At 35.1% G+C, this 23,802-nt stretch overlaps 2 protein-coding genes and 1 non-coding gene across 6 annotated transcripts in view; all 3 read left to right on the top strand.

Moving 5' to 3' along the window:
• The first annotated feature begins 1,445 nt into the window (after positions 1–1,445).
• On the top strand, positions 1,446–15,212 carry LOC136814351 (protein O-linked-mannose beta-1,4-N-acetylglucosaminyltransferase 2-like). Of its 4 annotated transcripts, none has more exons than XM_067070873.1 (7): positions 1,446–1,535; positions 11,306–11,379; positions 11,890–11,920; positions 12,020–12,073; positions 12,288–12,367; positions 13,067–13,185; positions 13,838–15,212. In XM_067070873.1, coding segments are annotated over exons 6-7 (843 nt in total). In that variant the 5' UTR covers positions 1,446–1,535; positions 11,306–11,379; positions 11,890–11,920; positions 12,020–12,073; positions 12,288–12,367; positions 13,067–13,183; the 3' UTR covers positions 14,679–15,212. The 4 variants fall into 4 exon arrangements, with proteins under 4 accessions (XP_066926974.1, XP_066926973.1, XP_066926975.1 ...); XM_067070872.1 differs by having other exon boundaries at positions 13,361–15,212; XM_067070874.1 differs by lacking the exon at positions 13,838–15,212 and adding an exon at positions 13,541–13,626.
• Positions 15,213–15,437: 225 nt separating this feature from the next.
• On the top strand, positions 15,438–15,509 carry Trnag-ucc (transfer RNA glycine (anticodon UCC)). The gene has a single exon. It is a non-coding gene; the product is annotated as a tRNA-Gly (tRNA).
• Positions 15,510–16,127: 618 nt separating this feature from the next.
• Positions 16,128–23,802, top strand: part of LOC136814350 (proton-coupled folate transporter-like) — a gene marked incomplete in the record, with an annotated part of 10,016 nt that continues 2,341 nt past the window's right edge. The window contains 5 exon segments of the mRNA XM_067070871.1: positions 16,128–16,239; positions 16,418–16,491; positions 18,104–18,365; positions 19,387–19,699; positions 20,896–21,444. Of these exon segments, the coding sequence (XP_066926972.1) occupies positions 18,120–18,365; positions 19,387–19,699; positions 20,896–21,444 (1,108 nt within the window).

The following is a 23,802-nucleotide window of genomic DNA, read 5'->3' as shown; positions in this document are numbered from 1 at the left end:
AAAAGTTTTTCCGACGCAAAAAAAAATTTCAGCCAATTAAAAGCACAGCGTGCTTATATTTACTATGTTTGCTACATCGTCTAGGCTAAAAAAAGTGCGAAAAGACACGAACGTCATTTTTTAATGAGTGTTGTTATGATTTTTTAGATCGCGGTCGCGTACAGGAACTCGCTAAATGTTCCTAACTGCATAGACCTTTTTTTAAAGAGGCCACCCTGTTGAATAATTATGTAGTCCAGCAGAAACCAATGATAAAACCATGCATAATTATTACAATATGCATGATACAGTAATTATGCATGGCTCTATCATTGTTTTTATGGCTGGACTACATAATTAATTCAACAGGACGTCCTCTTTGAAAAAAGACATTTGGCTAAAGCTTCAGATGCATCCGGCTGGACTTAGAATTTTTTTCAAGTTGAATAGTGACCAAAGGGGGTCTCGAACCGGGAACCTATAGGTTCCGAAACCAATGCCCTATCCACTAGGTCAAACCGGCTGCCGAAAATTCGTTATTTGGGGTTACTTATACGAAAGTCTTAGTACTATATATAAATAAGTCTGACTGACGAGTTAGGCTAACTGTTATGATTGCCATTACTCCGAAGAAGCCACAACACGTGTGCACCGCCGGGTGGGTGCACCACCGGCCCGGTGAGGGGTTAGGGATGTGCGCCACCCTGGTGCAAATCCCTAACCCTATGCTACGTGCTACGCGCTCCGCGCGGTATATGCGCGCGTCCCGCGCGGCCGGATGCATCTGAAGCATTAGCTGAATCTGAAAAAAGGTCTATTAAGTGATGCTTCAAACTCTTCTTTCCAATTCTTTTCACCATCAATGACCATTCTATCCCAGACTCCAAATCCTTGTGACACAATTGGTGGGCTATGGACATGAACAATTCCAACTTTATCCCCTGTCTTATGAATGTTCTTCAAGTACCAGTTAAAAGCACTTTCACTGTGTTGTGAAGAATCAACTGACAGTAAAAACATACGTTTGTTTTCACTTTCAGTTGACGACATAATTTCTTTTTCTTGTCTGCGTGTGAAAAATCTAACTTTCGAAAATTATAATCATAGAAAAAAATTCTTACTCACTTCTCTGATGGTCTTTCATAGTCTGTGACTTCAGCCTCTTCCTGCAAATTTATATTCTTTTGGAAAACTTCATTTCGTTTGGACGTGAGCCTTGACAGGCGAACTTTCATGTTTTTTGCACGACATAAGAAACTACGCACATGGTTGCACGTTTTATTTCAATAGCGGTACGTAAATAAACGCAGGTTGAACTCAATATAGGTAATTAGAATTTATCTTTGATGTCACGAAAAGCGTCCGAATTCTTGTGTAGTCGAATTGAAAGATAATATAAAAAAGGCCGTGATATTTTTAAATAAGCGCTGTATCAGGTAAGTGTAAAAAATTCCATCCTTCAAAAACTTTAAAACATAAAGCTCTTCTGCAGTTTGTCAAACGTCACCACACCATCCCATTCCATCACCATAGAGATATCAGTTTTATGCTTCAAGGTATCATATTAATCTTTACGTAGTATAGATTTGTTAAAGATTTTGTTATGAAATATCTACCAGTCTGAAATTAGCCAGAAATCATCCGACTTTGGCCAAGCCCAGAACAGAAGGCCAGAAGTGTGGAAAAATTCAAGATGGCAAAATCCTCCAGTCTACCCCGTGAGATCGGGTAGATAAAGATGAGATAAGATCTTTCGGTTTTAACTCGAATAAAGCTATGTACATTTAAAAAAAACACCACGGAGGGTGCATATAATATAAGTGAAAAAATATAAACCGTAAAAAGGATAGCTCATTTTGTCAAGAGGCAATAAACCATACGGACAGGGTAACTTGCATCAGTGGAAGTGCTAACATGCATAGCCCTCAAATAAATGACCTGGCTGGTCATCAAAATACCAGACGGTGTCAATCGAACAACTTCGAACGGAAATCGCAATCGAACCAATCGAACGCAATCGAACGCAATTGAACGCGATCGAATGATTGCGATTCGATTGCCGAACGCAATCGAATCTCAATCGAACGGCCGATTCTTGGGTAATATTCGATTGTGTTCGATTGCGTTCAAGTAACGTTCGATTGGTTCGATTGATTGTAAATTACCGTAGGTCGGGGAAACTTCGGACAGATTTTCAAGTTTTTTCTTTATTTCTCGAGGAATATGAAAAATAGATCAACCAAACTTACTGTTCATAACATTTGTGTTATTGCCTTTCAGAAAACAAACGTTACAAGTAAATCAGCCAAGTCATCATGAAAGAAACATGATCTCAATTTCAGAAAGGTCAACTTCGTAAAATGTTAAACTTCGTAATGATTTGCCGTCACTCCAACGATCTACCATCATGACTGGATGCTGCGCTATTTGAAAACAAAAACATTGAATTTGAAGTGCCATTTGTTGAAAAATACCAAGAGACAAATTCGTGTGAGCCGCTAGAAATTAACGACATCAAAGATACGAATTGCGCTTAAATTGGTCATTAATTTTCTGGGCGTGCGATGGAAGTGGGAATAATAAAACTCATCAACCGATCATTAGTTTTTGCACGTAACTTTTTATGGACGCTAAACACATGATTAGAGGGTCTTCCTCAGAGTGAATTGGTGAAACAAACACGTTTTATAAGAACTTTTTCAATTAGACTGTCTCGTTTCCTTATGTTACTATCATATCGTTATATTTCATTAGATATTTTTCTTATTTTTCGCAGGACCTTCGGATGCTAAATTCTGGGTATTATTTTTTTTCGGAAGCACATAAACCTTCCGGCTTTCAAAATCAAATAAAGATAACAACGATATTTTTAAAATACCCCTGTGTCAACTCGCGCTCCACTTGAAAAATTGGGCCGTGAGATTTCTATCAGGGGGGTCGGGGTCAAAAATCCGAAGCACAGAGGCCGTCGTTCAATTCATAGAGGTCGCCGTAGAAGTCAATCAAAAGGTAATATAATTAAAGAGAAAATATAAATAGTTTCAAGTCTACAGTGCCATTTGATAGTAAAATTTTTTAGGCCTCTTAATTTTTTGAAAAAAATGTGACATATATGGCCGTATTTTTAGTAGGCCATGATGGATCGGATGTGCGAGGAAGTTAGCACGATCAAGATCATGGTCAAAAATAATAAATCATGTCTTAGAAGTGAAAGAAATTGGAACAAAACGCGTACTGTAAATAGTGAACTAAATACGAATTAAATATTTTGTTACCAGTGGGACTAGAAAAGAAATAAATGCAAAATACCTACCGAGTAAGTAAAAAAACTTCAATGGTAGAAACATAATATTGTAACCAATTCTGTTTCATTACCGCTCTATATAAATGTCTTACCCCTCGTCTTACCCTACTTTAAATAAGACACCCCTATCTTACAGCGGCCCCGGTGGATTTTTTTTCAACAGAGGGGATAAAAATTTCCATCACAGGCATTTAGTGGAAAGTGGAAACACCCCTGTCTCAACTACCGAGATGATAAAAATGTTTAACCAACTAGCTATCGTTAAGGGGCTGAATGATAATAACTTCGGAGTAGTTTTCACATCAAAGCCACAATAGACAAATTATCCTTATTTTGGAGAAATTCGACACCTGGATCTGGCGAAATCACTGATCACTTTAGGCGTACAAACGAGCACAAAGTTTTGCGAGACTGAAAGAGCGCAAAGTTTAAGACAAACTTTGACGAATCGTTAAATTTAAATTTTTTACACAAAGAATGGCTTATTAAAGGGACAAATACTTCTTGAATATGAATTGGATTGCAACCTTTGTCTTTTGACTTATAAGGCTTTATCAGGCTAAAAGTGGAATGAATCCGTGTGAATCTTAGACTAGTCTATGTGAATCTTATATTTATTACAGCTTTTTACAGATTTTCTATTTTGTCAAAAACATTTCGTCTGCATAAACTTTTGCGAATGGCCTGAAAGAGAAATTTCAAAGAGATCAAATCTCGCGAAAAGGCCAAAAATTCGCGAAAAGCGCAAAACTTTCTGCTCGCTTAAATTTATACGCCTAAAAGTAGGCCGTAAAAGAAAGAAGAAGATTCTATGGATTACCACAATGTAAAATCAATCTTTGAGACAGGGCTGTACGATGAGACAATATTTTCTGTATACATGCACTATATTGTCACACCACCATGGAAAGAGCATGACAAATGCGTCTTCAAGTGTACCACCGGAGGCTCTTTAATTAGTTACGATAATCTTAGATTTTACTCATTAGAATTTGCACCTACATATTATGTGTGGATCAGATGGTGACTTACAAGCAAGCATTTTCCAAGAATTGTTTGACATATTCTAATGCTGTCTAATGTTCTAATAAAGAAAATCCACCATCATCGACTTCTAATAAAAATAGGGTTTTCCCTTTACCTTACTTTATACTAATAAAGCACCAAATTATCTGCACGTTTATCATCAATGTCTGGTGACGTCAGAACAAAGTTCTTATAATTGCTTCAAAATCACTTTATGTTTCTCTTGGGATTCGTTTAAAGAAGATCTTTCTCGGCTGACGGTAAAGCCATTTTCGCAGCGACTTTCTCGGCGAATTTACGGAGCAACTTTGATGAGTTATTGAAGATTGAGGAATGCATATAGTAAGCCCAAATAACTTTTAACGTGACATTCAATGTCTCCTCCTTTCATCACGTCAATAAAATTATGAGGTCGCTACCTTAGATATCCAACAAATCTCTTTACGATGGAAGATGGTAAAATATCGTGGTTTTCTTCAATTTCTACTTCGTTCTTCTTTCGGCGTTCCGTCGCTTGATATGTATAGTTGAGTGTACTTCATTTCTGAACTGTGAAAGAAAAAAGTACGATAAAATGTTAAATCCTCGCGAAGTAATCACTTGTTAAAGATTTTAGTCCGAAGTTTCCTTCATTCCGAAGTTTCCCCGACCTACGGTACCTTCGATTGATCTTCGATTATGATTATTTTCGATAAGTTTGATTGCGATTAAATTAAATTTGATCACTCCTTTAAAGCTCTTTTTAGCGTGGACGGCCGAGTGCGTAAGTAACCGTACTAGAATGAATAAAATAGAATACAATTGAATCAATCGAACGCAATCGAATACAATCGAACGTAATCGAAGCAATCGAACGGCAAATTCTGGGTAATATTCGATTGCGATTTGATTGCGTTCGACAATCGAATCGCAATTATTCGATTGTGTTCGATTGCGTTCAATTGATTCGGCGTTCGATTCGTTCGATTGACACCGTCTGGAAAATACAAAGTTAAATCAAAACAAAAATGGTAGAGTAGTAGACTGGTAGAGCTGCAAGCGGAGCTGTGTACCGTGAAGTCGGGTAACTTAACTTGCATCATTGGAAGCAAAACATGCATAGCCATCAAATGAATTAGGTGCCGTAGTATAGTGGTAGTCGACCTTGGCTTCTGTGCAGGCCAGTCAGGACCTCATTTCACTTTATCGATATTACGCAAACGGCAGTGTGCGCTAAATAATCTTGGTTTCGCTTTCGATTTCAAGCAAAGGTCTTAGCAACAGGGCGCGCGTACATAGCAACGGGGCTGGGTAGAAAAATCTAAACATAGAATTAAAAAAAAATAGCGATCATCGTATAAAGCACTAAAAAATACCCCCTTTCTATGTTTAGTTTGTTCTACCTTGGATTATAACTGAAAATATCTTCAAAAAAACCTTTGTCCGCTATCAGCCGCGCGGTAATCTTTGCCCGCTTCAATTCTTAGATAATTAATAAGAGAGGTGCGCTTAGCTAAGCCGTGCTCGCGGGCGATAAATTTATGTTTACTTATCTTGTATATTTTAGTGGCATTTATCCAATGAAAAGGATGTTGACAAAATATGCACGGCGCTGACAAAATATGCACGGCATTGATTATGACATCATTAAATATGTCAAATGTCGATTCAACGCCCGTTAAAGAAAATAATTCGTAGATAGTTCTTTTTATCTTGAAATTTAGTAATACGAGCAAAAAAGATCAAATTTAATATTTGTTTCCTATCTAGATTATATTAGCGTTAGAATACGGTAAATTTTCACGAAAAATATTTCGCGATGGCGGTACGCCCAATCGCGCCCACAGGAAAGTTCCAATTTTTAGTTATCGGGAAATCGGGGAAACCGGTTCACCACGTGGATAAAAAACGTACGCAATGAAACCTGACAGAAGGTTTTCAACCAGATTTATTCAGATAAAGCTATAAGAGGTTCATTACTTGTGGATTTTAAAACCTACATGAGCAAAAACGAAAGTTGTTGTGACGGAAAGAGTAAACGCAAGACAGAAGGTTTGGTTGTGTTGATCAGGTATGTTTTTATTCTATCCGAACTAATGTTAAAAAAGACCAAAGAGGTCCTGACTGGTGCAGGCGGCCAGGGTTCGATTCCCACTCACGGCAGTTCACTTGGCAAGTGAACGTTCGCCCGGGTCAACCCATGCCATGTGAAGGGAATTGGGTAGTCAGTTCATGGTGCTGACGGGATGCTCATTAGTAAGCGTCTATAGTTGCGAGAATAGGCCTCTAAAGCCTCCTGCAACTCAACCAAATAGAAAAAAAACAAAATAAACTGACCAATCAAAGCAGCATTTGAGTGCTATGCATGTTTGCCTCCACTGATGCAAGTTACCCAACTTCATGGTAGTTCATTTGACATTTGTTTTGAAATTTTAATGCATTGATTGGATAGTCATTTGATGGCTATGCAAGTTTCCCTCCACTGATGCAAGTTACCCGATCTCACCATCACGGTACTTCAATGGACTCATTGCCATTTAAAATGATCAAAAAGCAAAGTTCAGTCAGAAGAAGACTAAAGTCTAGTATAGATTTATAGCTATTTGACAGTTACATCAAAATGCCTCGAAAATGTCAATATGAAAATTGCGCAATCAGAGAACGTATGTCTCGCTCATTATAAAAAGGCTGAGACAAACTTTCAATAATTGGATTGTAACATCGAGTTAAGTCTCTTTTGTTAAGTCACCAGGGGGTAAATAAAACAGACCTTGATACATTTATCGTTCGTTTCAACTTGACGATTCGTTTAAAACTCAGCCTCCTAAATATTTGGGGTAGGTAAAATATGTACAAAGAAATTCATACTTTTCCAACCCGGCGAAATCTTTAAAAAATAAGCGAACAATAAAATATAATTACCCTTTCCAAATAAACCTCTTCGGTGGCGAGCGTAGTCTACTGATGACGTAATTGTAAAATTTATGTGATGGGAGTTTGCCATAGTAATGTAATGTTGTTTGGGGAATTACGAAGTTTTCTGGAATTTCGATTGCATTTATTCAGGTTGATTTTTTATGACTTCTAATGGTACTTTTTCTAACGAGTTTGATTACTCTGTTCTCACACTTATGTCTTTTTTTTTCGCGTCCTTTTCCGTGATTACTTTTATTTATATTTTTAAAGACAGGTAAGAAGGCATATTGATGTAACTGTTTGACCTTATTTGTAAGACGGCAATCACAAATATCTTTGTTTTGCATCGCCCAACCAACTCTCGAAAATTGAGTAGAATTGAATCGGTGAGTCAGCGAATTTGTCAGACTTTTTCTTTCAATGACATTTCCTTCGTTCAAAAATTTTATTATTGCTAATTTTTCGCAAGCAATATCTAGCGCATTCGCAGTTTTTTGACTTTTTCTATCATTACATGCACCATTTTGGGTCAGAGGTCATAGTCAGGCTAGCTTGAAAGCTCTAAAACAGCATCTAATAACGTGAAAACCAGAATATGATTATTCAATGGGAATCAAAACTATAAAGTGCACTTACAAACATCAATTTGTCAGATCCAACAAAATTAATAACCGCACTGTCATCAATGACAATAAAACAAACAATTTTCTGTCAAGAGCCTTGTAAACATTTACAACTTTCACGGTAAGTGTAAACCGCAGGTTACAGGTTGCAGGTTACAGGTTACAGGTCACAGGTTACAGGTTAACAAAACACAGACCGGAAAACTGTAACGCACTCGTAACATACAATTCATAACATACAGCTCATAACATAAGTTCCTGAAAATATTATATGTAATGAAATGTAATATCAAAATATGTTAATAATGTTATTTAGAAGACTTAAACGACAAACCATCAACCCCAAATATTGACAACAAATGACACTTAAATTATGTAAATAATGATGCTATCTCAAAGTATGAGGTTTTGTACGCCAATTAACAATAAAATATTCTTCATGCATAATAGGATGCTGACGCTGCAAGTGGATATAGATTGACAGGTTTTGAAAACAATAAATACTCCAAGAGAGCTGTTTTAGAGAGATGAAAAAGGTGACGTCATTTTATCTTAAAAATACAAAGCAGGGGATAAAAATATTGAAACATTTATAAAGTAAAATCCCATTGACGCTATTTTCATCAATTCTTGTTATCATACCCAAGGTGATGCAGGAGATAAAATGAGATATGACATAGTGATTGTGAAATAGCTATTTTCCTGTTAGGGGCTGTTTAAAGCAAAGGTGAGATCGATATTCGAATATTTCTTTATTCTTTGTATATAACATACGTAACATGCGTATAACATTGAAAAGATAATTTTTTTACATGTGTGATATAGATGTAATACATAATACAAGTATTACATGTCCGTGTTATACACGGCATAAAACGCGAAATCACATGGTCAGCACGTGGGTAGATTTTTAGCTTTAAAATAGTTCTAGATCAATAAAATACCTTTGGAATTATATTTTTGACATTAACAACTGTTTTTCAAACATTTTCTTTGTGTTTTACAGTAATTGAAACTGACCTGTGACCTGTAACCTGCAACCTGTAACCTGCGGTTTACACTTACCGCAACTTTCATTGAAATGATCTATCACAGCTCAGTCTACCATTAGCGCTGTCTGATGATTGAGCCGAGAACGCTTGAAGAAAACACGCGAGCTCCCGCACAGGTGAAAAACTTCAATCTGTCAATCATTTTCTCAAGCGAAGAGTATGCGAAGCGATTCTAGCTTTACGATGGTGCCGCGGATCTTCAATGGATAGTATTCAATTATCATTATCCCTTTAGTTTCATTCCTAGATTTTTTGCGAAAAAAAGGAAAAATTGAAAAGTTGTATTTTTACTGCTCTATTCACATACTGAATTTGAAAGATCTTCTATGTGGCGTTTTTTTTTGCAAACTTTAAAAAACTGATTTTTTCCCGCCTTCGCGTGACTTTGGCTTAAGTGCTTGCGTGCATCATTGGGTACAAAGTCCAAACATGAGTTCAGGCTGCATCATTTGAGGCGTGCAATAGCACGCGCACACCTCTACACACACCTAAAATGTCTGAGGAGTGAGATCAATCAAACCGCATAAAGTAAGTTTCACAACTAAAAGTTGTGCATAGCACTCCTTATCACACGCCTAAATTACTAAAATTAAGGTTTTAGGAGTGTGATTGACACGCCTGAAATTTTCAAATGATGCAGCCTGTGAGTTTCCCTGTAATTTTTGTATGAAGAGTTAGGTTTTTACTGACAGTGTTCAAAGGTCATAATTTGAATAACACGCGTTTTTTTGGCTGCTGGCTGGCTGGCTGGCTGGCAGTTCCCTTCAAGAATACATATCCATAAATGGATGATGGAGGTAAGAAAACCCGAAAATTTTTATGACCAACCGACCGACTGACTCACTTTTTAGACCCAACGAGGACGCAAAATGAAGATATTTGTGATTGCCTTCTAAGATTGTTTTTCCCCCATTCCTTTAAAGTTTCAACATATTAATTATTATGATGTCAAAAATCAACCTATCAAATTTCTATAATTTATGTCATAAAAAGCTTTGAAGTTGCAAAGATTTATGGCAATGCAATGGTTTTAAAACAAGGAACAAATGGAATCTAACATTTTGTTTATGAATTACGTAATCTTTGAATCTCACTTGTTCAAAAAACAGACAATAACAATAATAATAACAAAAAATAATTAACAAAATATCAGACAAATTAATTCTTTTGTGTCTTTTTGTGACTTTTTTGACAACGTTTCATAATTTTGCTAGAAGTCCTTTCAATGAGACACTGTGTTTGTTTTGGTACAGGTTTATCCAGGTAAATTCAAGGAATGTCATGAAAATTGTGCTTTTATACTGGGTGCACCAAAAAACAGTATACAACTTTGTCGTGATATTGTGAGCTTCAGGATTTAAATTTTTTGTTCATTCTCTTTTTATCGCATTAGAGGATGCTCTAACTTGAATTTTGAGCTATCATACATTAGGTTTGAAAAAGTAATTCGAAAATTATTTCAAAAAAACTGACTTTTTTTTTATGTCAAAATTTCAAAAAATCATCAAAAACAGCGTGCAAACTTTTCTCTTGGCACTTACCTTCTTTACACATAAAAATACCAAAAAATGCAACTGTGTTCATCAAAACTCGTTATGGAATTTAAGAATATGGTAAAACAAGCTATTCCCATGTGGAAAAATATTTTTGGTAAAGCTGAAAATCTTTTTTGGAAATCTCCAAGACAGGTGTGGTGTGCTACGTGAGAAATTTTTGAAAAAATAAATCACCATTCCTCAACTAGTTGCTCAAAGAACTTGTTGGAAATATTCATGACGTGTACTCTTAGGTGCCAAATAAACGGGGGGGGGGGGTTCGAATAAACGGGTGGATTGGAAAATTTTCGAGACTTTAATAAACAGGGGGGACCTAATTACCGGGGGGGTTGGAAATTGTACTTCTGAAAACCCAAAATAAGGTAAATATAGGCTAAAATCAGGTTATTTAGAGCAAAATAAGGGGCCTTCTCTTTGACAGCTGAAAATATTTTTAAGAATTAATAAACGGGGGGTCCTAATAAGGTCCCAGGGGGTGGAAAATTTTCCAAAAATTAACAAGCGGGGGGGGGCCGTTTATTTGGCACCTAAGAGTAAATACAAGCCAATGGCAAAATATAAGATAGGAGAAAAAGAATCAAAAAGACAATGGAATTGTGTTTTTATCATTTTGTCTTATTTATAGCGTGATTGCTGTTTTTAATGATTTTTTGAAATTTTTACATGGAAAAAAAATCAGTGTTTTGGAAATAACTTTCGAACTACTTTTTCAAATTTAATGTATAATAGCTCAAAATTCAAGTTAGAGCATCCTCTATACAATAAAAAAAGAATGAGCAAAAAATCCTGAAGCTAACAATATCTCGACAAACCTATATACTTTTTTTTGGTGCACCCGGGTATATCTACTTTTTTATCATTCTTCTTTAGAGAATCAAAGAAATTAAGCAAAACAATGAGTAAATGATGGTTTTCCTTTTTTGTTGTTGTTGCAAGCAAACACAGTATGATTTATTTTTGTTTTTGTTTCTTTTCTTTATACTTTAATAATTGTAGAAATTTAAGTGAGACTAATTTTAGCGTTTTAGCAAGTTTTCCCTATTTTCACTAAAATAAATCTCGCTAAAACACGCCGAATCGACAGATCGCTAAAACTAATCCGCGCGAAATTTCTGGTTATATTGCCTTGATACATTTTTATCAATAGGAATATTCCGTCAATAATGTAATACAAGTATTCTCTAAAATTTATCCATGCGCAATTTTTTGAAATTGTGATTCTCTAAAATAAATCTTTAAAAAATCAAGATTTTCCTGACTCGCTAATATACGCTAAAATAAGTCTCGCTAAAATTTCTAAGATTAATGGAAAGTAATCAATATTCAATTTTTAAAAAATTTCAGAAAAGGATAATGCTGTTTCCCTTTACATACTGTGCAAACTCTTTACCTAAATAATATATCACTTCAAATTTCAATAAAAAGATTTAGTAATTGTTATTATTTTATTTTAGGGATGAAGATACTGCTAAATCTGACTTGAAGGTATTTTTTCTGTCTTTTTTTTGTTCTCTAATTTTAAAATGATTGTATCAATAAATGAACCAGAAAATAAATCATCTCTATAAAACTTTTACATTTCAGAAAGTAAAATATCGAAGGAAAACTTCATTTCACAAAGCTGCCTGTGGAAACGAGGTACCATTTGATCTTTAACATATTTTATTTGTGGTTTTGACCTACCTGAGCAAAAACTTTCAAAACCGTAATATTACTGTTTGCCCCATACTGAGATGTTTGTGCCATCTGAAAAAAAATCAAGATATGAGATTGGACCCTGTTTTCGTCATACCATATTGTCATGTCAATTTTAATACAATTTAGCTACCTTAGATATGTTTTTTTTTGTCAGACGTGTACAATTTGTTTGGAAGAGTTTGAACCATCAGAAGAAATCAAGTTAACTCCTTGCAATCATGGATATCATCCTGAGTAAAATCCTTTCTTTTGTTTGATAGATCCTATCCATTTGTGAATATTATTCTTTTTTTTGAGAATCAGAGGATGACTTTGTTTACTGTCTTTAATTTTTTAGATGGGATAGTTTTGCAATATTGCGCAGTATTACAACCTGTTATCAGCTCATTTAAAAATATCTGAAATTATAGCCTATTTTACCCATTATAATAAATCAATATAAAAATTATAAGCTTTTCAAATTTAAAAATGTTCAACTTTAAAATGGCTTCCATGAGTGTGTAAAAACCAGCTTAAAACAAAAAATTATGGTCCTCTTTCAAATGAAACAAAAAATTTCGATTTTGAAGATTTTTTGATTGTCGATGACGTCATCGATGACGTCATTTTATAAGCTATTTTCCTTTATAGCTTCTAAAATATTGATTTTCAGGTATATGTTGTGATACTTTTTGGAATCCTCGGATAAATATCTTTCATTTGAGCCATATTTGAGCTTTCATTTTCAATCCCCAGCAATAGTGATGACGTCACACGGGGACCAGTAAAATTCTCAAAATTTTTCTCACCACTCGTTTTTGTGATCTTATATTATCTAATTGATCATTTAGAAAACTTAGTTTGCTTTTAACAACTCTGTGCACACGAAGGATGTTTTCAGAACATAGTGGCTCTCACTAGCACTACTTTTATTTTTGTGTTTTCCATTTTTAGCTGTCTAGAGCATTGGATGCGAGAGAGAAGCAACTGTCCCATGTGTCAAGCTCCTTTGAAGAAAGACACTTCTGATGAAAATACACCCTTATTGAGAAGCTACACAATCGATGTTTAATGTGAGGATTATTTTATTTTCACAGTCATTTATGTTGTGTTTTTCCCGGCTGTGTTGTGTTTTACCTACTGTGTTAAAAAAATGCAATTATAGCAAGGAGCTTCTATTTTTGAATCCTCAAATTCTCTTCTTCATCCATAAGATTTAATCCTCATGATTTGTGATTTGTGTTTAAGGTGAAGAATGGTTACTCATTTGGTCATAATTGCCATTTTAGCTGTTGTTGTTGCTTTTTTCCTTTCACACGACAAAATTACATTCATTTTTGTTGAGAAAGATGCTGTCTTAAATCAGGAATCCCTGATTCTTTCAGGAGTGCCGAATGAAATTTCATCTAGTGTATTTTGTACCCTTAGTAAACTTGGTAACCAAGAATGCAGATTCCAGAACCTTTGTTTTTATAACAATCAATACACTTACTATTATGGCAAAAACTCTAAAGAAGAAGGATTACAATCAGAATCACCTTTTCTACTTGATTTATCAAGTGTAAGAAACCATAATGCAAAATACTTTCAATTTTCTAATAGAACTATGACAAAAAACACGAAATTTCATTATATTCGTGGCAACACAATTTTGTTTCATCGATTCAATCCTGATAACCTGATGCATGTTATCCATGACGATTTACTTCCTTACTTTCACACTAGGCGGAAATATTTTGACGGTAAAGAAGTGACTACTATCTTCATGGAGGGGCGTGAAGATGGGCCTTTTTATGATTTATACACCTTATTCATGGAACGGATATTAACAGAGAGAAATCTCACTTCGATGACCTGCTTTGAGAATGTCATTATTGGTGTAAGTCAAGAGGTCACATGGTACCAATATGGTTTCCATACCCCTCAAGGACCAATCAATGTTGAGAATTATCCAACAAATGAATTACTTTCTTTCAAAGATGAATTTATGAAGCGATTGAAGATGAATATGGATCAATCATTCACTCTATCGAAGGTAGTTATCTTCAAACGCCAAGACACTAGACGAATTACAAATATGAACGAGTTAGTATTGAAACTATCAATGAGGTTCAAAGCTGAGGTTACCATATTGGATTTACAAGAGGACACTTTTGAAGACATCCTAACAGCAGTATCTAATGCCAAGCTTTTGATTGGTGTTCATGGTGCCCATTTAGTTACCAGTCTCTTTCTCCCTCCTGGTGCCTTATTAATGGAAATTTATCCTTATGGGATACCTTCGGAGAACTATACACCATACAAAACTCTTGTATCGCTCATTGGGGTCCAGTATTTAGCCTTTGAAACAGAATCAGAAGACTTGTCAACGAATTTTATCGACCGCCCACCAAATCAAGGCGGTATCGCACACCTACCACCACACCAAAAAGAGGAAATTTTGAACACAAAGAGAGTTCCCGAACATCTTTGTTGTGACAACCCTTTCTGGTTGTTTAGGATTTACCAAGACACCGAGGTTGATATCAATAGGTTTTTACCACTTTTACATGGTAGAATTTCCTAATTCTTTTAATTTTATTGGATAAGATTTTTATCTGTGCTCCAGAAAACTATCAGATACTAGATTAGGTGAAACTTGAAAGGGCTAATCTTTGATAAAGCCTTGACAGCAAACATCTGTTGGATTAAAATTGAGGTTTTCTTTAAAAAATGTTACTTGTTAAAAGGTTTCATAGACGAAACATAAAAAATCTGATTACCCTCCTTAAATTTTATCGATATTACCTATAATTGCCTCCCTCGATTGTAATTCTATCTTCGATCTTCATTTGAATCATGGAGAGAGTTTTATATTATTTTCCAGTTTAAGTGGGGGGGGGCAGCATGTTTCAGTTCGAATTACAGGAAAGATTCAAAATTTTAGAAGATATCTGCAGAAATACGTAAATTTCTAGTACAGTAAGCCAAATGGGAAGATTCTATTTGGCTTTTTAACAAAATATTTTGTAACTTTTTTTAGTTTATATACAATGTACGCATTCAAATCATTTTTTTAGAAGAAATTTAGCAATTTTTATTTTTTGAGAAATTCAGTTTAGTAATTCTTTGCCGCATCTTAGAAACCTACAAACATCTTTAGTTAAATTAATAGCTAGTGACTTTTGATAAAGCAACGTCAATCATTTCGTATTTAAACTGAGTTACTATGGTTTCTTAACAGTCTTTTGTTATGATAATTTTGATATGATTTTGATAGGATTACTTTGATTGACAAATTGTTTTACGGAAATCATAAATTTTTGAATATTCCCTCCTTCATCAAGCGTCGGTGGTGTAAAGGTTAGCATTGTTGCCTTCCAAGCAATAGATCCGGGTTCGATTCCCGGCTGACGCATTTTTAGGCTATCGGCATCTACTAACGGATTCTGAGATTCAGACTAACGTATTTTCAGATATATTTTTTATGATTTAGAAAGATGGAAACTTGACAGGGAAGATAACAACAGACCTTTTTGGGCTTTACAAAATCAATCGAAAGGAAGAAGCTCATGAAATAAACTTCGAAAATTTGTCCCATATCGACATCACATCAGTAGAGATGAATAATTCAACGACCATCTGGGTTTTTAGTCCGCCTTCCTAGCTTACGTTCATATTTTACAAATCAGAAAAATAGATCAAGTAAAAGAAGATTCTTTTTCTTCTCCATTATACATCCGGAACTTTCAAACTAATTTATTTTGATAAACATATTTAGTGAAATTTAGGTTAGGCAAATCTACTTTTCTTATTTCGGTGTAACGACAGTCACTATCAGACACAATTGAAAAAAAACATTGGACAAAAATCCATTTAAACCTGCTGTTCTTGTAGTACAAACTCACAGTTTGCTTTGAAAATACATTTTAATAGAGAGTCCTCGACATTAGGTTCATAAGACATTCAAAAGAGGTCCAGGTTGTATAGCTCCCTGATGTGATGGCAGTGACCTCCTAAACACCGACCTCGATCACTAAGGGAACTATATACATTTTCTTGTTATAATTTCGATACTAAATAAGTTTTTCTTTTGATATCGTTATTTTTTCTCTTCAACATGTGAATATTTGTACAAAATCTTTCTGGTAAGTCAAATCTAACAAAGACTTGTTAAACATTTTCTCTTGAAATTGTTCCATATCAGTTTTTATTTCTTTGAAGATTTTGTTCAAACACACGAAAAATAATTTTTTCATCTTTAATTTCATTCTGATGGGTGTTTGGTTAAGTAACATCTAAAAAGTCGATTAATTTGCGTTTCAGGAAGAAAATGATGAATGTATGACGATGTGTATGAGATGAAATCAAGAGCTTCAATTTCAACAATCTGGAACAAGGTATAAACGGAATCCTAAAACACCCCTGTCTCTGTGCTTCAGTCAGGGGGTCGGAACTTTTTAAATTCTCAAACATACATGAATACTAAAAGGATACTTCCACTACCCCATTTTTGAAAAGTGGTATTTTAGTACCCATGTACTGAAAATGTTTAGGGAAATTTTTAGACAGAGACCACCCTATTTTGGTCTTTTCAGGACAACTTTTGTCTTCTCAGGACCGTTTTTCTCAAGAGTTCTGATCTTACCAGTATTGCAAAAAATCACGAACAATTCAGAAAAAGAGTGAGTTAAAAAATCTCAAATTTTAGTCTGGATACCACCTTTTTGGTATTTTAGTACCCAATGGTACTAAAAGGATTTTAAAGTTTCTGGGTATACCACCACGTCACTAAACTAAATCTAGGATAGATTTAAGTACCGACCTCCCCTGCTATAGTGGTTATCGATAACCTTAGAGGATTGGATTAAAAAGAAGAGATTCTATTTTGGTGACCCTCTAAAAATTCTACTTCGTTTTAGAGTTACCGTATTACTTCGAATAAATATATTATTTAAGGAGGGGTTTTTATTCTAGGGGGGCGTTTATTAAGTGATTTATAACCAAGGTCACTTTAATAAAGTGAATGGGAACCCGTTTTGCCTTCGGATTATTGTTTGAGCATAGTATAAGAAAGCCCCGGCTGTCTTCGAGTTCTATAAGAACATCAATTTTGCTAGTTTATTCTTGGTTGGTAGTTTTGTGAATTTTTCTCTCATTTCCTTCAGAACAAGTTTTTGAATTTAGATACCTTTGAATATTGGCCCAATAAATCACTATGAACTATTTTTGGAGATATATCATATTAGGGGTATTTTGAGGAAATAATTCAAATTATAAAAACTAAATTCAAAATGAGAACTTTCCTGTCAGTTTAAATGATTAATTTGGAAATTGCCAGCTTGAAATTTTCACAGTATTGTCTTTGGTGTACTTTTTCATTGGTTTCTTAAAATATTTCATTAAAATATTGTGAAGGCATTCGGGGTACTTGATTACTTTTTTAGTTTTTCAGCCCAACCATTTTGTGCTCGTGCTTATATTACTTATTGTTGATATTTCCTTTATAATGATTATATGATACAAGTGTATTTTCAAAGGCATACCATTACTTTCTAAAACGCAGTGAGAAATAGTTATTAACGATAAATCAATAAAACTTACCACAACAAAGAAATTCTTATACTCTTATACTATGGTTTGAGTACAAATAGCTCAACTTAGAGATCAAAATTACTAAAAGAATACATATTATCATATATCTAAGTTTTCCTTAATATCATACTTCTTTGCAGCTACTTGTTTCAAATCAAAGTCCCTCCTAAGGGGAGGCGTTTATTAGAAGGGGCGTTTATTATAAATCTTTTCTCAAAGGAGGGGCATTTAAAAGAAAGGGGCGTTTATTCGAGGTAATACTGGAGTCAGTTCCTCAAAGATTTTAGTGAGGTAAAAATGTGATGTTAGATGGATCACAAAGTATATTCCTCTATAAAAGGTCTAAAAAAACTTAGGAGTAATCTTACATCCTTAATTGAAATATCCCTCAAAACAGTACCTTGCTTTTCTTTTTAGGAATAAAATTTGGAATATGGATGGATCAGAAATCTCAAGTGATGAACCAAAGAAAAATGGATTTCGTTACATTTGTGAACCAGTCTTATTTCTCTACTCATTCGCATACATGTTGCAATTTCCAACAGCACATCAATATATTTACAGTCGGTTCAGCGAGAACATAGGCTTCAAATATTCCTATAATAATCCACATGCTGGGATATCGAGAGAATGTCACCATGGCTCGATGAACCAGACAGACATACATGCTCAACAAAAGGTTCGTTATTATCTTTCAGGAACCACTTAAGCCGACCCACGTAATTTCGCAAGATTTATTTTCGTGAAAAAGGCAATAATTTGCGAAACCGGGAAATATGAAATTAATCTGAACTAGCCGGTACCCGGCTTCGCAAGCTGTTTAAGCTTTAGCTGAACGCACTAAAAGTCCCTTGGATTCGAAAACACGTAAAGCAAAAGAAAAGAGAAAAACGAAGTGGCGGGCAAGCCAAGGCAAAAATTAAATTGCTAAATGTACGGGCCTTTAATTTCAAAAGAAAGGCTGAATGAAGTCTGAAGGAAGTCTGAACCAGGCTCTATGAATCACAACAAAGCTTAGAACACATTGGTGGGGCAAGCTAACTGCTTGTAAAAGACGAAAGTTACACGCAGAAAACAAAATGACAACCGCTATATAGATAAGGTATGATTTGTCTTCACACAATCAATTTGGCCTCACAGCAAGGTATTCATCAATGGCCTTGTGTGACGAGGAGTCAATAAAATGAACATCACACTGATAAATGTTCTCGTTAGTAAACAATGAAGTATCATATTGTTATTTATTATGCACAATTTTGAAATGCAATTTCCATGTTAAAGAGCTAAGTAGAAAACTCAACTTAAAAAATTACTTAATAAAAAGGTTTGCTGTTATATAAACGAGGGGTGGGGGGGTACTACCCTTGTCGACCGACGGGGGTGCTCCGCTGAGGTTCGAAAAATGGACCCTGGAACTCGAAATTTGCGAAAAAAGTGACCCTGAATGGGACTGAAATAAAAAAAGGTACCCTGACCAGCGGAACATCCCCGTAACCCATCTTGCACTAGTACCCCCCCCCCCCGGATAAAAACGCACGTATTAATCTTGACCCTCTCATGTACTAGAACAAGTTTACTCGAATTACTCACAATTTTCTTTAAAAATGAAAAATCCCAAAATTTAAGTGAAAAATTACCCAAATTTATTTGTTCGAGTTTAAGTAGCTCGATTATAAAAATCTAAATTGTCTCTTCTTCAGGTGCAATCAGCGACGGCTCATTTCCAAATCTACTATCACATTATGAGTATCATACCATCAACTATCATGAACCTTTTCTATGGTGCTCTCTCCGACGAAGTTGGACGTCGCTGCATGATGACGTTAGTTCTTATCTGTTCTGTCATCGAATCGTCCATTCTTTTAGTCAACATCGTGTTTAAGCTACCATTATGGACGATTTTTATTGGGAACGCATGCGCAGGTTTCGGAGGTGGACTGAATGGAATGTTTATGTTAATCATTGCTTACACTGCCGATGTTACTGAGAAAATGGACAGGTCTGTCCGAATTGGTAAGCTTGTTAATCTAGTCTGTCTTCACACACCTGTTATTAGCTTATAAATATATACCGGTATGGTCTAGTCTGGCATGCTAGGTCACTAAATTATGAGTGAGAGGAACGTTAAGTAAAGGAGATCTTGAGGACACTCCTGTAGTTAATGTAAACCAATATTATCACATAACAGTGTTATGGTATTATCATATAACACCTATATTACTGTATAAGACGTACTATAAATAACTCTATAAATCACCAAGCATTCGAGGCCCAGATTCTGTGCAGGGATATGTTATAGCGGAGCTGGATAACGCACATTTAAAAAAGCCTTGTTCTATCTCTGTCCCTGATATTAAAATTTGATATGAAATTTTTAATTACAAACTCGTGAAATTTGGATTTCCTCTTAGCCAATGATTCTGCTGCTGCATTTATCGTTCACGATTAAAAACTTTTAATTATCAAGAGGGTCTGTAAAACATTGGTGAATGACAATTGAAAAAAATGAAAAACATTGTTTTCATTAGTAAAGTTATAAGAAGTTTCTTCTCTAAGATTATAAATAGTACTTTTTTCATTTGAAATACCGCGCTACACCGCGGGGTGCCTCACTTTCTAACTGATATTTTCAGATAACAAGTCGGTATGTCTGATTATGAAAAAATTTTCAAGTCAATTGAAACAATATTTGTCAAAATATTTACATCCGAAATTTTTAAAGAGAAATCATGAAAGCTTCTCAAATAACATAACACACGCTGATAAAAATAGATTTCATTTACAAGGAAGCTTTTGGGGTATCTTCTGCAAATATTATTTTGATGAAAAGCGGGAACATCATAGCAAAATATGTGCAAACGTACTGCATGAATACTTTGTCTGCTTCATTTTTCTTATAAAAACAGAACACTCAAGGGGACAGAGATGGATTTCTATTATCAACAGTTTACAATAGAAAAGACAAAGAAGCAATCCGCTAAGGAATACTCGTCCTTCATCCAGCTCCGCTATAACATATCCCTGTTCTGTTCTGTGCCAATGTATTACTTTCTTCTACTTTCTGAGCAAATTCATTCTTTTATGAATGGTGGTATCGTAAATAGATTGACACCCTTCATTCTGAGGCCGGCGGCATTAAGTTAGATCCATGTATTTAACCAACTGTTTAAAAGGATCTGCAAATGGAATGAAATGTCTTGTTATTTCAGGTTACATAGAGACTGCATTATTCCTTGGTATGACAATAAGTAATTACGCCAGTGGAGAATTGATTCACCAATATGGTTTCACTATACCACAAGTAGTCACTGTTCTTTCGCATCTGTCCGCCATCTTGTATGTCGCCTTTGTCCTCAAGAAATCACGTGATCAAAACAAACCGAGAAACGAGACGAACAAATGGCTTATCTTTTGGCAACAACCCATTAACATGTGGAACATTTTAGTTAAAGAACGTGCAAACAAGGACTTGTTATATCTAGCCATCTTTATTTTGATCAGTGGCCTAACTTTCACTGTTAGTGTTCATTCCGTGTTCACACTGTATTTGTTAAATCGTCCATTTTGTTGGCTAGCCAGAGACGTTGGTTACATCATGGGAACCTATTTTCTTCTCCTTTCCTTGGGAACAGCTATTGGAATGAAGATTTTAACACCAACCATACCTGAATGGCTTTTATCTCTACTCAGTTTCATGATGTCGGCTGGAAGCTTTGTTTATATCGCATTTGCAACCAATAAATTGGATTTATATGCAGGTGAGATATTGTTTTGCTTTGTTGGACCTACCTCCGGGTGCCCCGGTGGAGGTCCTATGAATTAACCTCTGTCTGTTCGTCCGTTCGTTCGTTCGTCTGTTACCAGCTTTTCTCGAGATTGGCTCATTAGTTTTTTCTGATTTTTTGCACAAAGATGCAAAATGGCAATGGCCAAAATGTGACGGAGCCCGCTTTTCGAAAAAAAATCATTTCCGGCCGAAAATGCCGGAAATATGCCGGAAAAACCGGTTTTTTGGCATTTTCTCAAGATTTCATCATTAGTTTTTTCTGATTTTTTGCACAAAGATGCGTATTAGCAATGCCCAAAACTTGGCCGAGTCCGATTTTTGAGAAAAATTTTTTTGCCGGCCGGAAATGCCGGAAATATGCCGGAAATCGCCGTTTTTCTGGATTTTCATTGGACTTTTTCCATATAATTGGTTGTTTTTTTCATTCAAAAACATTATTAATAGCAATGCCCACCATCAAGCATGTTTCAATTTTCAATAAAATTGATTTTTGAAGCCGGAACTTTCTAAAAATCGCCGGAACAGCCGGCCGGAAAAACTGTTTTTTTGGCATTTTCTCGAGATTTTATCATTAGTTTTTTCTGATTTTTTGCTCAAAGATGCGTGTTAACAATGCCCTAAACATGGCCGAGTCCGATTTTTCAGAAAATTTTTTTTCCGGTGGAAAATGCCTGAAATATGCCGGAAATCTCCGTTTTTCTAGATTTTCATTGGACTTTTTCCTTATAATTGGTTGTTTTTTCATTCAAAAACATTATTAATAGCAATGCCCACCATCAAGCATGTTTCAATTTTCAATAAAATTGATTTTGAAGCCGGAACTTTCTAAAAATCGCCGGAACAGCCGATTTCGCCGGGAAAAAACGGTTATTTCTTGAATTTCTTGAGCTGTACTTTATATTCTTTCATGAAATTTTGCACAATGATGCAAAATGTCAATACCTAATTTGTGACGGAGCCCGATTTTCGAAAAACATCTTTTTCCGGCCGAAAATGCCGGAAAAATGCCGGAAAAACTGTTTTTTTGGCATTTTCTCGAGATTTTATCATTAGTTTTTTCTGATTTTTTGCTCAAAGATGCGTGTTAACAATGCCCTAAACATGGCCGAGTCCGATTTTTCAGAAAATTTTTTTTCCGGTGGAAAATGCCTGAAATATGCCGGAAATCTCCGTTTTTCTAGATTTTCATTGGACTTTTTCCTTATAATTGGTTGTTTTTTCATTCAAAAACATTATTATTAGCAATGCCCACCATCAAGCATGTTTCAATTTTCAATAAAATTGATTTTTGAAGCCGGAACTTTCTAAAAATCGCCGGAACAGCCGATTTTCGCCGGAAAAACGGTATTTCTTGAATTTCTTGAGCTGTACTTAATATTTTTTCATGAAATTTTGCACACTGATGCAAAATGTCAATACCTAAATTGTGATGGAGCTCGATTTTCGAAAAACATTCATTTCCGGCCGAAATTGCCGGAAATATGCCGGAAAACTGGATTTTTGGCATTTTTTCGAGATTTTAGCATTAGTTTTTTCTGATTTTTTGCTCAAAGATGCGTATGAGCAATGCCCAAAACATGGTTGAGTCCGATTTTTGAGAAAAAAAATTTTCCGGCTTAAAATGCCAGAAATATGCCGGAAATCGCCGTTTTTCTAGATTTTCATTGGACTTTTTCCTTATAATTGGTTGTTTTTTCATTCAAAAACATTATTAATAGCAATGCCCACCATCAAGCATGTTTCAATTTTCAATAAAATTGATTTTTGAAGCCGGAACTATTTTAAAAGTCGCCGGAACAACCTATTTTCACCGGAAAGTCATTATTTCTTGAATTTCTCGAGCTGTACTTTATATTTTTTTATGAAATTTTACACACTGACGCAATATGACAATACCTAAAATGTGACGGATCCCGATTTTCGAAAAACATTTTTTTCCGGCCGAAAATGCCGGAAATATCCCGGAAAAACCGGTTTTTTGACATTTTCTCGAATTTTTATTTTTAGTTTTTTCTGATTTTTTGCAGAAAGATGCGTATTCGCAATGCTCAAAACATGGCCGAATTCGATTTTTGAGAAAAGATTTTTTCCGGTTGAAAATTCCGGAAATCGCCGTATTTGAAGATTTTCATTGGATTTTTTCCTTATATTTCTATGTTTTTCACACAAAAACATTATTGATAACAATGCTCACTATCAAGCATGATTCAATTGTCAATAAAACTGATTTTTGCGACCAGAACTTTCTATTTATTTTTTCCCTACAACCCTTCCCTCTCCCCTACATCAATTAATGATGAATTTCTTTGCGTTATGCATTTTCGCTAAA

The sequence above is a fragment of the Clytia hemisphaerica genome, unplaced genomic scaffold (genome assembly GCF_902728285.1).
Source record: "Clytia hemisphaerica strain Z4C2 unplaced genomic scaffold, Clytia hemisphaerica genome assembly, whole genome shotgun sequence".
NCBI lineage: Eukaryota > Metazoa > Cnidaria > Hydrozoa > Leptothecata > Clytiidae > Clytia > Clytia hemisphaerica.
The sequence above is the reverse complement of the archived record's forward strand: the minus strand, read 5'-3'. Positions and strand labels throughout refer to the sequence as shown.

What these genes read in the sequence shown, in the direction of transcription:
- LOC136814351 (XM_067070872.1), top strand. Translation starts at nt 13,368, where the DNA reads ATGGTTACTCATTTGGTCATAATTGCCATTTTAGCTGTTGTTGTTGCT.